Below are 17115 nucleotides of genomic sequence, written 5' to 3'. Positions count from 1 at the left end.
GGTCATCTTCACGACAAGCTCGAGTTCATCGAAAATGGAGTCCATATGCATCTTCAATGATGTTTTCAATGTTGGATGTTTTTGACGTTTCTTCATTCATAGAGGTCTCACATCTCTATATCATTGGCATTTTCATAGCTCTTCTCGTCCGTGAATCCAACAAGCTTGATTTTTCTCAATTTGGAGTTCGTATGTGAAAGTTTTGGCAGTTCCTGGAGCGGTAGTACCGCTCCCTGAGCGGTAGTAGTTTTTTACTACCGCTCCCGGGCGGTAGTACTGCTCCCTCAGATGTTCTGGCAGCGGTAGTACCGCTCCGGTCGGGCTGTGAGTGGGGGTAACGGTTGGATTCTTTCCCGCACTATATAAAGGAGGTCTTCTTCCCCATTGGACTAGATCCATCCGCTGAGCTCATGTTCTTCACCCATTGTTGACTTTCTTAGAGCTTGCTAACTCTCAATCCCTCCAATGATTCTTGCTAGTTCTTGAGGAAAAAAGAGAGAGGAGATCTAGATCCACATCTCCACCAATCACTTTCTCCTCTATGTGAGGGGAATCCCTTGGATCTTGATCTTGGAGTTCTTTGTGAGATCCTTGTTCTTTCTCTCATATTTCTCCATAGCTTTTGTTGTTTTGGAGAGATTTGAGCATGAGGGACTTGACCACTTCGTGTGTTCTTTCGATTGCATTAGTTGCATCGGTTTGAGTTCTCCACCGTGATACGTGGAAGTGAGAAGTTGAGAAGCTTATTACCCTTGGGTACTTGGTACCCCTAGAAGCTTGGTGGTGCCTCGGAGCTCAATCATTGTGGTGTAAAGCTCCGGGCAAGCGTCGGGGTCTCCAATTAAGTTGTGGAGATTGCCCTCAGCATTTGTGGTCACCTCGAAGCCATATGCCATTGTGGTGAAGCTTCATGGTGTTGTTGGGAGCCTCCAATTAAGTTGTGGAGATTGCCCCAACCTTCTTTGTGCGGGTTCGGTGACCGCCCTCAAGGGTCCCTTAGTGCAATCACGACATCTTGCATTGTGCGAGGGTGTGAGGACATTACAGTGGCCTTAGTGGCATCTTGGGGAGCATTGTGCCTCCACACCACTCAAAATGGAGATTAGCATCTGCAAGGTTGTGAACTTCGGGATACATCATCGTCTTCGTGTGCCTCGGTTATCTATTACCCGAACCCTTTACTTATGCACTTTACTTTGCGATAGCCATATTGTTTCTTGTCTTATATCTTGTTATCACTTAGTTGTTTATCTTTCTTAGCATAAGTTGTTGGTGCACATAGGTGAGCCTAGTTGTTTTAGGTTTTGTGCTTGACAAATTAAATGCTAGTTTTATCCCGTATTTTTTCAAGCCTAAACCGTAATTATTTTAAAGCGCCATACACCCCCCCTCTAGGCGACATCCACGTCATTTCACTCTTACATATCGAAAGGACTATGATTTATCCTTGGACAAAACCACCGGGGCTGTACTTGTCTGACTTTGCCAAGACTAGTTTTAACCTCTGGAGCTTTGGCATAGCTCCTGGCTCAAACTTCAAGCAGGTCTCCGCACACAAGCTAAACTTCACTAAACACCGGAATCCTTGGCTGCCGATTGCATGCCCTAGTTGTACACCATAGCGCAAACGCAGTGTAAGAGAAAGCAACATCGGTAGACTTGCGAGGATATTGACTCCCCTCTCTCCCATTTCACATACACCTGAAATGCCAAGGCGAGTGAGGTTGATGAGGGAGCTGATCTGCTTTGGTAAGGTGGGGAACCCAAAGTAAATATGTCCCCTAAGGACTAGCCTCCGGAGAGGCGGAGGAGAGGAGCTACTCGGAAACACCCACCAATCTAAGAAGTTAGAGCTTTTGAATTGAGTGAAACGCAAAGAACGTAGGCTGTTTGCAAGGAGTTTGGAGAGAGATGACGCCCACACTTTCATGAGATCTTCATCATTGAAAGCTCCATCACCAAATGATATCCATGTAATATCAAGTGCCCTTAGTTTGGTCAGCTCCCCAAGCCCTTCAATAGACCTTACAGATGCTTTACAAAGATTGATCCATGAAAGCTCCTCCAAGCATTGCAGATTCCCAATTTCGTCTGGCAGTGGAGTCGAATTTCCATGCAAAAAAAGGCACACGAGTTTCTTTAACTGAACAATAGTCCTTGGTAGTTTCATAATTACACAACCTCTAAGATCTAATACCTCTAGATTGTGCAAGTTGCCAATTTGTTCTGGAAGCTCGGTTATAGCTGTTCTGGGGCCTGTGATCCGGTAATCCCACGGTCTTTCCCTTTGTGTATGTTTTCCGTCCAACGTGATCCTTAGGTACTTCAGTTGATAGAAACTTCCAATATGTTGAATGTCATGATTCTTAGACTTCATAACACCTTCTATATTGAGCACTCGCAAAGCTTTGCAATTTCGAGGTAGTTGCTTACCTCTAGGTACAGTACTAGATCCAAATATATTTAGTGACCGAAGAAGAGATGCATCCTTTATTGGCAAATCTGCGGCTTCAGAAGAGTTTAAGTGGAGGGATAGCCAGCGAATATTCTTTGAAGGGTATTTACCATCATTCAACACAGTGACAAATTTGTCTTCAGCAGCTTGGCTTGTAATAAAATCCAACACAATATCATGAACTCCACAGAATTTCACCGTTGTACCATCCGCCCCAATCTTTCTTGCTTGGATCATGCTTCTGTTGATAAGCTCATTTAAATAGCTTTCTCCGAGCATCTCCATATCTTCTCTATTTTCTTCATGGATTAACCCTTCAGCCATCCATTTCCATATCAAAAATCTGCTGTCAATGTAATAATCCTCTGGAAAGACACTCAAGTATAACAAACAAGCCTTTAAGTGGGGTGGAAGATCAAAATAACTAAGAAATAATATTCTCTTCATTTGGTCAATGGGAGAATCTTTCTCAACTGCAGAAGAAACAGATTTCCGTATTTTCAACCAGACTTCAACTGTTCGACTTTTGCAGGCTAGTAAACTGCCTATACTGATTATGGCCAATGGCAAGCCACCACATTTCTTCAAAATTTCATCCGCTACTTCTCTCAAGTCTTGGGGACAACATTGGTTAGAAGGGAATATTCTTCCAAGGAATAAACTGCGGGAATCATCAATACTTAAAAGCTTCGCTTCGTACATATGCCCATCCATGTCAGCACAACATGCTGTTGCCACATTCTTACTACGTGTTGTAGCAATCATTCTACTTCGTTTGTTGTTATCAATAGGTAAGGCATATTTCACATGTTGCCAAGCTGATGAGCTCCAGATATCATCAATAACAATTAAGTACCTGCATATATTTGTTTGGGCAATACATTACAACTTCATTCCTTGCTAAATGTAGATCATATTTTCACTAAGCACATAAAATTAAGGCGGTACTAAGATTGAGAAAACTGCACAATGTAAGCTGCAAAATGATTTAATGGACTGTTAAAAGGGATGTTCTGGTACAAAATGTATAAGGCATGCATGCTTTGTCGATCTGGTGGTTGGTGCGTGCTGGATGGGGACTGATTGCTCGATATCACTTTTTCATGAGACAATTTCAGGTTGACTTACAAGAATACTAGTAGAAAGAAGAAATCGGGAATTTATTACCTCTTGTCTTTCAGGTGGTTCCTGATCTTGAGTATCATCTGCGCCAGATCCCATATTTCTGACTTGTCATACTCTTTTTCATTGACTTGAAACAAGATATCTTTTAAAAGGCTCTTGACGTTAGGAGTTCGAGAAACGGAGACGAAAGCCCTGCAATCAAATGGTTCTTGGATCTTGTTGTACACCTCCAAAGCTAGTGTGGTCTTGCCGGAGCCTCCAATCCCAAAGATGACCACCACGTTTGGTTTCGGGTCTTGCTCCATCAGCCACCCAAAGATTTTCTCCCGGGGTGCATCAATGCCCACAAGATTTCTGGCCGTCTCGTATTGTGCACGTAGCCCTCCTTGGTCCAAGGGCACAGGTGGAGGTGACGGATGGCACATGTCAATGTTGTACCGGTTGCGCCGCTCGCTCTCCTCGGCGACCATGGCCTTGAGCGCCTCGATCTCCTTGCTGATCTGGAGGTCATCCCATATCCCCTTGAGGATACCCACGGCCTTCTTCATCAGACCACCCTGGGAGGTTCCATGGTTGTGGCGGTTCTGCACGAAGCGATCGATGCAGTCCTCGATCTCAAACGACATGTTCCGCACCTTGTCCCTCCACTCCTTGGTGTGCGGGTCCATGTGCTCCTCCATATCTGAGAGCCTCAACAAGACAGCTTTCATGCTGCTCAGTTCATTTCTCAGGTACTGGATCCCAAGCTTGACTTGTTTGCCGAGCATGCTGCTGACCTGGTCGCCGAGCAGGCCAGTTAGCTTGTCGATGACAGAGTTAATGGCGCCCGTGACAACGCTGACTGCCATCTCTCTAACCCTGCATGCGCATCATCGAGTTCATTCAAGTGGATTTATCCCGATGGAAGTTTTTTCTTAACAAAAATCTTAGGACCGCGATATATTGGGAAAGTTTTTGTGGCAGCGTTTTCCTAAGTGAAAGCCCAACTTGCCATAACAAAACAAGTAAAATGCTCATGACAGCTTTGTAAGAATTGTCATGATCGGCGACAAAAATTGACATGTAGCGTGTTTAAAAAGCAGCAGAAAAATCGCCATGTATCCCAGAGGAATGACGTTCGTTCGATCGTGATCAGACCCTCATCCTAGACACGGTCCGAGCCGGCTTTTGGACCAGCTGCCGGCGGTCCGGTCCGGACCGGACCAAGCAACATCGCGGTCATGTCTTCAGGGACCGGACCGGCAATGGCCGAGCTCGGGCCAGACCGAGAGGACCGTGAGGACCGGCCAAGACAGGGACAGAGCGCACTCTAGAGCTCCGGCGACGGCTCATCGAAGCTAAAGGAAGCGCAGCTCATCGAAAAGATGTCTCGAAGATTGACAAGAATCAGAGAAAGCTACATCACCAAAAAGAACACCAGATGGGGCTCATATGCGACGAATCTGGCACAACGGCCGGTGGACGGAGACAATGTTTTAAATAGCGGGCTACGACAAATAGCGGCAAGCCTCTAAATACGGAGGTGAAAGAGACGATGGCCGATGCGGCGATGTAGGATCTCCCTCATTGATCTTTTGATGGAGATGATAGATCCAAGTGAAGCAGGTTCAGTGGACATGATTTCCAGATCTACAGAATCCGTTGGTCACGCGGAACCACGGACGGCGGCCACCACGACGGCGACCACCCCTGTCATGCCTGGGCCACCATGCCCTGCCGCCCTCGCCACACACCTCACACACCATCACCGTGGCCCCGGAAAGCCCCAGCCACGCCCCCGCCATGCTCTCGCCATGCCACTGGAGCTTCGCTCGGTCCGCTCGATCGGGCCGAGCTTTAACCGGACCGGACCGAGGAATTTTTTGTCATATTTTCAGGGTCCGGACCGACCGATTATTTTACTGGGCCAGGACCGAGCGAGCCACGAGGCGGTCCGAAAGACCGCTCATCTCGTCGAGGCTAATGAGACGCCTTGAAAGCGTTCCCTGAAACCTCTTTTTAGGGAACGTTCCCAGTTTTCTTTTCCGAAATCTTAATATCGCAGTAAAAAAAACATAGGAGCTTAGAGACTCACCTATAGGAGACCTCCAAACGGAGCAGAGAACCAGAGACCTGGAAGCAGCCGTTCGCCTCTCGCCACAACAACGACGGAGCCGAAGCGGTGGAAAGAGGAGAATTACTAGTACTACATACAGGCGAGCTTTAGTAGATGGTGTGGGATGGCTCGGGAAAGATGACCAACAGGGCATCGTTGACCAATTATGCAGGTAATATACAAGGAAGACATGTCCTCATCAAGAAACGATGAGCTCAGACCATCGGTGTAACATCCATACGGCAGACATTGATCTCTTCTTCGTGGAAAATTCGACCGTTGATTGCCAAGGTCTCGCTGTAGCTGTCGGGCATCTGATTTTTGCTCGTCAAGATCTCGCTGGCTACTGCTCAAAGTATTCTCCGTACTTAACAAAGTGTAATGTTCTTTTTTTTCCTTGTTTTTGGCGGAGAAATCAAAGTATCATGTTCTATATGCTAATTTTCCCCTGTTTCTATTAATGCTAATTTTGATCCCGTGCGTCAACACATAAGTCGACACCCCCACCAAAAAAGGACACATAAGTCGACAGTTTTTTAATCTCCAAGCCAACAGTGATAGCCATCCGAGCTAATTTTGATTTTTTTGACCCAGTGTGACTCTCGATGAGGTTCCGGAAGTCGACTTAGGGCCAGTTTTGTCGACCGCTTAAAAAATAAGCTGTCTCCTCTTCACCTATTATCATTAGCTGGATTTCTTATTCATTGTGGGTTATGAATTAGTTATAGGATAACTAATTTAGAAGCTTTGACAAATTTTACGAGCGGCTAATTTTTTAAGCTGAGAAAAGACAGCTTGTATTTTAAGCCGTCCAAAAGATTTGGCCCTTAGGCATAAGAATTCCTCATACAATTTAGAATTTGAAAAATCGTATTTAGTTACCTAGAAAAAAGACATATTTTGAATTGTTACATGTGTTAGCTTGAGGGAGACTCGTTTAGCAACGTCCAACTATTTCCCCTTCTTTTTTTAGTCCATTTTAATGAACCTTGCTCCTCTCGCGATGCCACGTGTTACATTACAAGCAACTAAGTCCATATTATAACCTTGAATTCTAAAATTGTCTACATTACAACCTTAAAATGTTGAAATCTCTAACCCCGTTTCCTCAAACTACTTTTCTTATCAGTTTTGAAATTTATGAGCGGTTGACCACCCAGTCAGTGCCATGTCACCAGGCCCAGTACCAACTTTACGCTCCATACGTAATATATTTCATGATTACAATCCATTCCCCACTCCCTCTACTCCCATAGATCCCAAAACCTTCAACCAACAAGACCCAACCGCCTTGCGGCGAAGTGACGAACGGCAAGACCACCGGTCCTGGTGCGCTACTGTCAGACAAGGTTGGCACTTAGACGATGCATCTAGGGACGAGGGAGGTGATGAGGGGTGCAAACACAGGCAAAGGAGGCATTGAGGCACGCAACCACCAACAGAGGAGGCATTGAGGCACGCAACCACCGACAAAGGAGGCATTGAGGCAGGCAACCACCGGCCAGGTAAGATCATGAGGGTGTGGTTGTCGGGGAAGGGATGCCAATGTACAAGGGAGGCTCCAGAGCCCGAGAGGCTTATAGACGTACATCATGCTTGTCCTCATCCCTCCACCTGATCTGATGCCGATGACGGAGACATTGGCATCGCGGACCTATGGGAAGAATAAGACTAGAAGACACTGAGGTATGAAGTGTCTGATGTGGTGGCAATGGATTGCCGGAAGCTATGAGGACTGCGATTTTTGGTGGAATTTTATTAGGGGGAAGCTGGAGGTCGTGCCATTGGAAAGGTGATGAGGGCGGTGTTGATGGAGACTATACGTCGCTAGGGATCAGCCGGGTAGGAGCCTTCGGGGAAGCACATCTCAAGAGGGTCCTGGTCGCCGGCATCGAGGGGGTTGTTGCCTTCAGTGATACAATTCACGAGGTACACTCATAAACTTGATAGAGTAAGCCTCAAAGTGGATTTTGAAATAGCCTACGACAAAGTTAAATGGCCGGTGTCAATGGGTTGACACATTTATGACAGGGCAATGTGGATGAGCAAGGTAAATAATGACATTGGTCACTATTTCTAAACATGGAAGGGATTGCAACAAAGAGGCCCACTATAGCCTATTCTTTTCAACATTCTCGTAGATCTTCCAGCGGTTCTCATTAGCCAAGCCAAGGAAGCAGGTCATGTTGTGGACTTAATTCCTCATCTGGTTGATGGTGGGGTTTCGATACTTCAGTTTGGCGATGACACCATTCTGTTTTATATTCGTGGAACATGACATTGAGAACACAAAAAATATGGAACTTCTTCTTTATTTATTCGATCAATTATCTGGTCTCAAGATTAACTTCCACAAGTATGAACATTTCTACTTTGGAAATGCTAAAAATGGAAAAAATGCAAACAATTGTTTGGTGGCGAGTTGCTCTTTCCTCTTTTATATACCTTGGTACCCCGGTGAATTTTGTGAACTTCTTAATAAAGAATGGAAAAGTATTGAGGATAGCTTTGAGAAAAAAATAAGTTGTTAAATTGGTAAGCTTATGTCTTAAGGGAAAAGGCTTATCCTAATCAATGATGTTCTCACAAGTTTACCTATTTCATGTTATCTTTCTTAGAAATACCCAAAAGGATAAGGAAAATATTGGATTACTATATATCCAGGTTTTTCTGGCAATCTGATAAACATAAGCGTAAATACTGCCTGACGAGGTGGGATTTGATCTCTCTCCCTAAACACCGTGGATGTCTAGCAGTGAAAGACCTGAAGACTAAAAATAAGTGTTTGTTGAGAAAAGAGCTATACAAGATACTTACTAGGGACGAGGTTTGGCAATAATTGCTTGGAAATAAGTACCTTTATTTTAAAACCATCTTTGAGGCAAGAACCAACGGACTCGCCATTTTGGAAGGACTTCGTACGATCATTTTTCTTGCAGAGGGACGTTCGTGGTAGGAAATGGCCTAATACTATGGTCTGTGAAGATACATGGCTAGGGGCACTAGTGAAAAACGAACATTTAGTCCCGGTTTTTCAACCGGGACAAAATAATCGGAACAAAAGGTTAAAATTTTTAGTCCCGGCTGTGTTACTAACCTAGACTAAAGGCCCTCCACGTGGTTGCTGGGGAGCCGAAACTAAAAGATTTTTTTTGATTTTTTTTCTTTGATTTTTCAAATCTTTGAATTATTTCATAATTTAATCTCCAATCATCCCTACTCACGAGCACTCATTTCAAATCTCATCTAACTTTCCGGCCAGTCACTCACTTCACTCATTTTAAATAGTCTAACTTTCCGACTGGTCACTAATCCTCTCACTCCTCCAACTCAAGCACGCTTAACTTTTCGGTCCTATCTTCACTAGTTACAAGTCTACACTTTTTGTTTTCTTGACAATAGTAAGCTATCAATCCAATTAATCCTTAGGTCTTGATGTCACATGATTTAATTCTCTGAATTCCGAACAATTATTAAAATAAACAACAATGATTAACAAACAACAAAAATTAATTTAAATACTTAAAAAAACTTGAAAAAAGGCAAAAAATTCAAAAAAACTCAAATAATTCTCAAAAATCCAAAATAATTAAAAAGTTCAAAATAAAATAAGTAAGAATAATAGTTTATTCATTTTTCGCAATTTTATCATTTAATATGTCATAATTAATATATTTAAATCTATAAATCAAAATTCAACAAATAATATATCCATTATTATCAAAAAATGTGAGGAATACAAATATGACATCATTTATTAAAAAAAGTTAAATTGACATCATTTATTTAAAAAAGTAAAACATGACATAATTAATAACTTTTTTGAGCTAAATGATAGTGAAATTGAAAATTACTATGAATGAACTGCACACTTTTTGTGTTTTCAATATGCACCATTAAAAGCCATATCATAAATTTTTAACCCTTTCTAACTTTATTTGCAATATTTATTGCATTTAATGATATTTTTTTGAGCTAAATGACCATGAAATTGTAAAACACTACAAATGAACTCTGAAAAGGCCGAAACTTGGCATGATATTATCATTTCATCCACATGGCATGTGCTAAAAAGTTAACAAGGTTACGGCAAAAAATGGATGCACTTTGTGTACAAACTGGACAATCTTTTTCGAAGTATGAGAGTTTCAAATGAAAACTTAGGTTTTACAAATATATTTAATTTTTTAAAACTTATTTTAACTCCACACTTTTTGTGCTTTCAATTTGCACAATTCAAAGTCACGTCATCAATTATCAACCCTTTCTGATTTCATTTGCAATATTTCATGCATGTTATGATTTTTTTGAGCTAAATGACCATGACATTGAAAAGCATTACAAATTAACTCTTAAAAGGATGAAACTTGACATGGTATCATCATTTCACCCACATGGCATGTGCTAAAAAGTTGAGAGGGTTATGAAAAAAACTGAATGCACTTTGTGAACAAACACTAGTAGGAGAAATGCTAGCAGTAGCACTGATTTTTTCCTTACCAATAGTTCTTGTGATAGCGCTACTGCAACCGCGCTATAGCTAATCTATTAGTAGTAGCGCTAAAAATAAAAGCTCTATTGGTATACACATTAGTAGTAGTGCTGAAATAAATAAAGTGCTAGTGCTAAGCCTGCGCTACTGCTAATATTCCAGCGCTATTGCTAATATTCCTTCTTTCAATATTTAATTAGTGTCGTATTTATGCCCCTCCTATGCATTTGTGCATGCTCTATACAATGGTTTCATCATATCATAATAAACATGCATAATTTTCATCACATCATACACATAAAATAGTCTCTTCATTTATAGCATCATCATCGTCATCATTATCCAACACAAATATCATCAAATCTCGAAAATAGCGATATACACAAGTCATGGCACACCCACAAGTTTCATCATCCCTATCTAAACCATCACGTAGAAGAGAAGGGCGATCAGCATGAGTAAGAGCGCGACTATGTAGTACTTCTTGAGACACCGGTTTCACACTGTCTCTTGCCATAGCATCCACCTCAAGTAACTCATTTCCGCTTCGGCTCTGCTGTCGAACCCTCTGTGGCTAGCCCCCGGGTACCTGTCCACCTGGCCCGAGCGTCTGGCCAGTGGTCGTACACTCCTGGAACCCTCCCAATGAATACGACGTAGCAGTCCTTCGCCATCTTTGATATATGTACCTGCATCGCAAGTTGATTAATTCAACGATATATAATATGCAACATAATGTACTTGAGAAACACAAGCAGTAAACATATATAAATAACGAAGTTCCTCATACACAAACTAATTAACTAGAGTGATGTACGGTAGTTCATATAAAGACTAGTAGTATTATTTATAATTGAACACAAACATTGTCATCGTCAATCACTATTTCTCATCGAAGTTCCAATCTTCATATTCAGGCATGAAGCACCCGAGCTTCTTGAAATGTTTCATGTCCAGACCCTGAGCGACTAGCACCTCTCGGATATTCTCCCGTCTCATTGGCCCATGGTAGAACATCCCTCCTTGTTCGACGACTTGCTTCATGATCACCTGGGCAAGTTCACACTGGATGTGATAAAACTCAGCTCGAATTCGATGATCCGATGTGCTTCCTATGCTTGTGGACTAGCTGAGAATCTTGGCATCACCGGAATTAGATGACATGCGAAGGCGTTGTCTATCCCTTCTGAACTCGATCATGTGATGCATGAGGTAGAATCCATCAGCCCTACTACCGTTTGGTTGCTGGATGCACCAAAAGTTGGTCTTATTGCCGAAAGTCGGCGCTTTGTTCCTGTACTTTTTCACCTTGATATATCCACCAGTAAGGCTGTAGGTGAAAATGGCACTATCGAGAACATTCTTTATGTGCGTGTAATCCTTCTTCTTGATGTTCATCAATGAGTCCAAGTATAGAGCATAGGAGTATTCAGGTTACTAACAGATGAGGACGCCCCCCTCCGCCGCTACGCAAAATAAGCAGAGCTCAAATTAGCCTCCATGCTTGCAAAGAAATGATCAAAACTTACGAAAGGATATCCGCGGGTAACTTAAGTGGGATGATAAGGCAGGAGAATAATTTTCTTGTCCTTATTAGCGAGCATGAAGTCACTGATGTACCTGCTCGCAGAGTCCCGGTGCTCTTGGCACTCTGCCAACAAGCTCTCGTGCATATAGTACGGGTCCGTGACACACATATATTCTATGTTATCGCGCGTGATGATGTAGTTGAGATACATCGCATACAGGCGGATGAACTGAAAATCCAGCTTGGTCAGGTGGAACATGTCGTAGATGTAGTCAAATCGCAGGATGAACTTGTTCGTGGGCCATGTGTCGATGTATCCACTCGCACCCGGAACCTGAACCGGGTAAAGTTGGTATCCTGGTTTTTCCGAGTTGAGAACTCTCTTCTCTGTGGCCAACACATCATCATGAAGTCTCCTTAGATCATTGTTCTTTATGCTCTCAATCACTTTCTGAGGTAGGATCAGGTGGCTGGCGAAATGGAAACGCTCCGCACCTTCGACAGGTATCCTGTCTAGCTCCCCGGGCTGCGGCTAGCTGCTTGAAGCAACTCTAGCGCCTTTACAACCTTTCTTTTCCGATCTCCTCCTTTGCTTCTTGGCGGGTGGCGGTAGTGAGCCTGCCATACTTTCCCTAACCACATCCACCAACATCGTCGGGCTAATTATCAGTGGACGACCCCTGTGTTGCTCTTGCTGGGTAGAGGCGACATATGGAGGCATCTCCTACGAGGATCGCATGAAGAGAGACTTTTTGCAACCAGCCGTCGAATGTTCCGACTCACTACCGCTACTGCTAAATGACCTAGGTTATATAGCAGTAGCACTGGTTTGGTGCCAAACCAGCGCTACTACTAACTTTATTTTCTTTATTGCTTTTCTTTATTAATTTCTTCTAATTATTTTTCTTTATTATTTTATTTTTATTACCTTTCTTTCCTTTTTATCATTTTCCTTTCCTTTTCTACTTTCTTTTCTTTTTCTTTTGTATTGCTTTCTCCCTTCTTTTGTTTGTTTTTCTCCCGACGACCTCTTGCACGCATGCAGTCGATGACGAGAACATCTCCCTCCCACACTACGTGAATATTATCGGAACCATGTGTTGTTGGGTACATAAAATACGTACATATATATAAATGATTGTTTCTCAGCTCCATCGAAGACGTTTCATGTTGAGCATCTTCCCTTTCTTTTTCGTTGTCTTGATTGTTCTTTTTCGGCACCATGGAGTACGATCTTTCTTAGGTAATGTAGTCTTAATTCTTCTTTTCACGTATGCTTCATCGTCATCGTCATCTTCCCTCATCGGGTTGCCGTATTAGTCGTAGTCTTCCTCGTTGGCGACTCCATCCATTCCTACGATGTTCCTTTTGCCTCTCCTCACGACAACACGACTGGGATTGGTCGAGTCGGTTACGAAGAAGCATTGTATCATGTGCTTAGCGTGTATCCATGGATCAGTCTTGGCGATGACGTTAACGTTGACGGTAGCGCTCTTTGCGTCGGGTATAGACATGGTAGTGAAATACTTGTTTTCCCTTACGATGGCCTTAGCCCACCTAACATGGAACATCGTCGCGTCGTGCTTTCCAGCATAGTTAAGCTCCTAGATCTCTTCGACCCTTCCGTAGAATCTTTCAGTTGTGCCGTTGGAGCCAGTCACGTATTCAATCGTCACCCCCGAGTTCTGCTAATCACTGTCCATGTCTTTGGCCTCCGTGTAGAACGTGTACCCATTGATATCGTATGCCTCATAGGACACGAGTTTGGGCGCGAGGCCCTGTGCTAAGATGTGTATGAGAAAACCCGTCCGCAATGCCCTCTTTAGGGGGATTAGCACGAGCCTGCTCTTTGAACCAACGCAAGAAAGTGGCGTTGTGCTCTATAGCAACTTCGTCATCCGTCTTGCGCATCCCCTGATCACGGTACTTCTTTGCGATGATTTCTTTGTGCAGTGTTACATAATCATCTACCACATCTAGGTGTACTAAGTTAACCCTCTCAAAGTCGTCCCATTGATCCGAGTAGTCCACGTGCAATTCCCTCCGGCCGTTGTTGTGATCTTCTCCTCCGAGCCTCCCATGGTGCTTGTTGACGGGCAAACCAACAAAAGGGTCTTCTTTTCCCATATAATTCTCGCGAAAGGAGATGCACTCTTTGGCCAGATACCCCTGGATGATGCTCCCCTCGGGACGGGACACGTTACGAACGAATCCTTTGATCACCCCACTCATCCTCTCCAACGACATCATGTTGTGAAGGAATGTCGGCCCGAGGTCGATGATGTCGTCCACGATGTGGTCCATGATGTCAAAGAATGCAGGTGGGAAGTATATCTCAAGCTCACATAGTATGACAACGATGTCTTCTTGTAGCCTTCGGAGCTGCTTCACACGAATAGACTTTCGAGAGATAACGTCGAAGAAGTTGCAGCGACCAGTAAGTGTCTCACGGACATGCTTGTCCATTATCCCTCTAATGGCAACCGGGAGTATCTACGTCATCATCACGTGACAGTCATGAAACTTAATCCCGCTGAACCTTTTCTTCTTGGTGTCTAGAAATCTGCTTATCTTTCCACAGTAACCGGAACTAAATTTGATTCTCGTAAGGCACTTCATGAATTGATCGATCTCCTTCGGACTTAAGGTGAAGCAAGAAGGGGGGCAACAATTCTGCTCCTTCTTGTTGACTTTTCTTCCCCTTGGTCCCGTCGTCGTCTCCCTCTCCGTCTCCTCCTGTGACTTTTTACGGGGCATGTGGAGATCCCCGTGATCTCCAAATCCTCCAAGTCTTTCATTGCCTTTAGCCCATCCTTGATCTTCTCCGCCATGTTCATTAGTGTGCCAAGCAAGCTGTCGAGGAAATTCTTCGCTATATGCATTTTTATCAAGGCAATGAGGTGTGTCGTGATTGGGCCAGTACTCCAAGTCCCAAAAAAGACCTCGTTTTCCATACCTTCCGCAGCGGATCCGACGCCTTTTCCATCTTTCCTCGCGTGGGACACTATTACTAGTTATTCAACAACTCGTTGATTTCAGAATCGCTCCTCTTATGTGGAGGTCCTCGATACTCACCCAAACCATTGAATAGATCTCCACATTTTCTCCACGGGTCATCCTTTTCGAGCCATCTACGATGCCCCATGTACACGATTTTCCGAGACCCGTCATCTTTCGTTGAGTAAGCTGCTAAGACGTTGTATCATCCATGCACCTCGTGCATCCGCTGTATCCATGGCACACCTGGCCTGAGGTGTACCCGTAACCAAGATAGTCGTGCACCATCGTCATCAGCGCAACTCTCATATAGAAATAATCTCTTGTGCTGGCGTCCCATGTCTTGATCGGCGATTTCCATAACGTGTCTAGCTCCTCTTTCAGAAGCCCCATATATAGGTTAATATTATTTCCCGGTTGTTTCAGCCCTTGAATCAACATGCTTATGTGTATGTACTTTGTCTTCATGCACTTCCATGGGGGGAGGTTGTACACCCATACAAAGACAGGCCATGTGATGTGGTTGGTGCTCTAGTTTTCAAACGGATTCATGCCATTGGTACACGCACCAAGCACAATGTTCCTTGCATCTTCTCCGAAAAAATGATATTCGACATTGAGTGCTCTCCACTGGCTACCATTTGCGAGGTGTCTCATCTTCGGGTCATCTCCATCATCAGGCTTCTTCCTCTCCGCGTGCCAGCGCATGAGCTTTGCTTCCTTAGGATCTCAATACCGCTGCAGACGGGGAGTGAACGGAAAGTACCATACAACTTTCTGAGGAGCTTTCTTTCCTGTCTTCTTGTAAAGAGAAGCATTGCACGTTGGACACTTGTTTTTTTCCGCGTGCTCACCCCGATAAATGATTCAATCGTTGGTGCATGCGTGGTATCTAATGTGCGGCAGATCCAGAGGGCACACGATTTTCTTGGCCTCATCGACACTAGTAGGACACAGGTTCCCTGCGGAAAGAACTTTATTTTGTAGATACTTCAAGTGCTCATCGAGGCTTTTGTTTGTCCATTTGTTTTTGGTCTTCGTCTTTAGAAGTTTGAGCGTGAAACTCAAGCGGGTAACCTCGGGATCGCAGTCATCATATAATGGAGTCTTCGAGTCTACTTCAAGTTGCGCCAGCTTGGCCTCCTATCTATAGTCAACTATGTCGCTATTCGTACTCTTGTGAAGGAGGTCTCGAACATGAGGGTCCTGCACGACTGAACTTAGTAGCGTCGAAGTCTGCAGCGTGTCCATCGACTCTTCTCCATCATGTCCGGATTCTACTACTTCGCCGTGTCTAGAATCTTCTCCGACGCCATGTCCAGACTCTTCTCCGCCGCCTTGTCCGGACTCTTCACAACTGTCGTGTCCAGCGCCATCGTCTTCTTGTCGATCGGTCATTGCTTCGTCTAGACCCATGTCTTTATTCCCTGCCATGTGGACGTCCTCATCATCATCTTCACTTATTCACCGAGTATAGCCATCCATGAAACCATTGATCAACAAGTGGGCCTTCAAACTGCCACGATCAAAAGGGTCCAAAATTACTCCTTCTTTGCATATTGTACACGGACATCTAATCCGAGTCCGTTTATTTTCATACATGTCCATAATCGCGGATTGCAAGTATCGCTCCACCTTCCTACCACTCACCTTCATGACTGCAAGGTATAACAAGAAAAAGGGTCATAAGCAAAATGCATGCGTATAAAAATTTCGCATGACCTTGCCTAAAAATAGGACATATCGAGTTTGCTCGTAATTCGCCGAAACGGAAATAAATCGACATTTCGGCAAAACATAAGGAACTCACGGGTCATTGTCACTCACACAATATCCCTTCATATCGCAAACACACATATTCCCATTATTAAAATGCACAACTTTTTATTCACCTATATATATCCCGAGAGATATTGTGCACGGCTAAATAATGGAGATGTAAGAATGGTGGAGAACTTAGAGATAGGAAAGGAAAAAGGAGGAGATAGGGCAAAGGGGGGGAAGGGGGAGAGGGGGTGTGTGTGTGGGTGAAATGAGGGCAACAATGGTGGAGGAAAGGAGAAAGGAGGGGATAGGGCAAAGGGGGGGGGGAGTGGGAGAGGGTGTGTGTGTGTGTGGGTGAAAGGGCAATAATGGTGGAGGAAAGGAGAAAGGAGGCGATAGGGAAAATGGGGGAGCAAGGGGGAGAGGGTGTGTGTGTGGGTGATAGGTAAAAGAACGAGAGAAGAAGGGCAAGAATGGTGAAGAAGTAACAATGGAGGAGGAAAGGAGAAAGGAGGGCAAAGGGGGAGGAAGGGGGAGAGGGTGTGTGTGTGTGGGTGTAAATGAAGCTGCCCACGTGTAGCAGTAGCGCTGGTTCTAGGGGAGCGCTACTGCTATTGCACTTAGCAGTAGCGCTTTTTACAATCCAGCGCTACTACTAC

General features: G+C 44.1%; 1 protein-coding gene across 1 annotated transcript; it reads right to left on the bottom strand.

Moving 5' to 3' along the window:
- Nucleotides 1–1441: 1441 nt before the first annotated feature.
- LOC123441443 (disease resistance protein PIK6-NP-like) lies at nt 1442–16068 on the bottom strand. Its single transcript, XM_045117877.1, has 4 exons — nt 15977–16068; nt 3623–4438; nt 2310–3311; nt 1442–2249 (listed from the first exon to the last, which is right to left on the bottom strand). Exons 1-4 carry the CDS (start codon nt 16066–16068, stop codon nt 1442–1444), a joined length of 2718 nt encoding a protein of 905 aa, XP_044973812.1.
- Nucleotides 16069–17115: the final 1047 nt, after the last annotated feature.

This window comes from Hordeum vulgare, chromosome 3H (genome assembly GCF_904849725.1).
Source record: "Hordeum vulgare subsp. vulgare chromosome 3H, MorexV3_pseudomolecules_assembly, whole genome shotgun sequence".
NCBI classification, from domain to species: domain Eukaryota; kingdom Viridiplantae; phylum Streptophyta; class Magnoliopsida; order Poales; family Poaceae; genus Hordeum; species Hordeum vulgare.
This window is presented reverse-complemented; position numbering and strand designations above follow the sequence as displayed.

What these genes read in the sequence shown, in the direction of transcription:
- LOC123441443 (XM_045117877.1), bottom strand. Translation starts at nt 16,068, where the DNA reads ATGGCGCTGGACACGACAGTTGTGAAGAGTCCGGACAAGGCGGCGGAG. An exon ending in AAGATTCTAGACACGGCGAA is followed by an intron (nt 4,439 to 15,976) that starts GTAGTAGAATCC and finishes ATGCGCATGCAG; the next exon opens with GGTTAGAGAGATGGCAGTCA. An exon ending in CTGAAGTACCTAAGGATCAC is followed by an intron (nt 2,250 to 2,309) that starts GTTGGACGGAAA and finishes CACAGGCCCCAG; the next exon opens with AACAGCTATAACCGAGCTTC.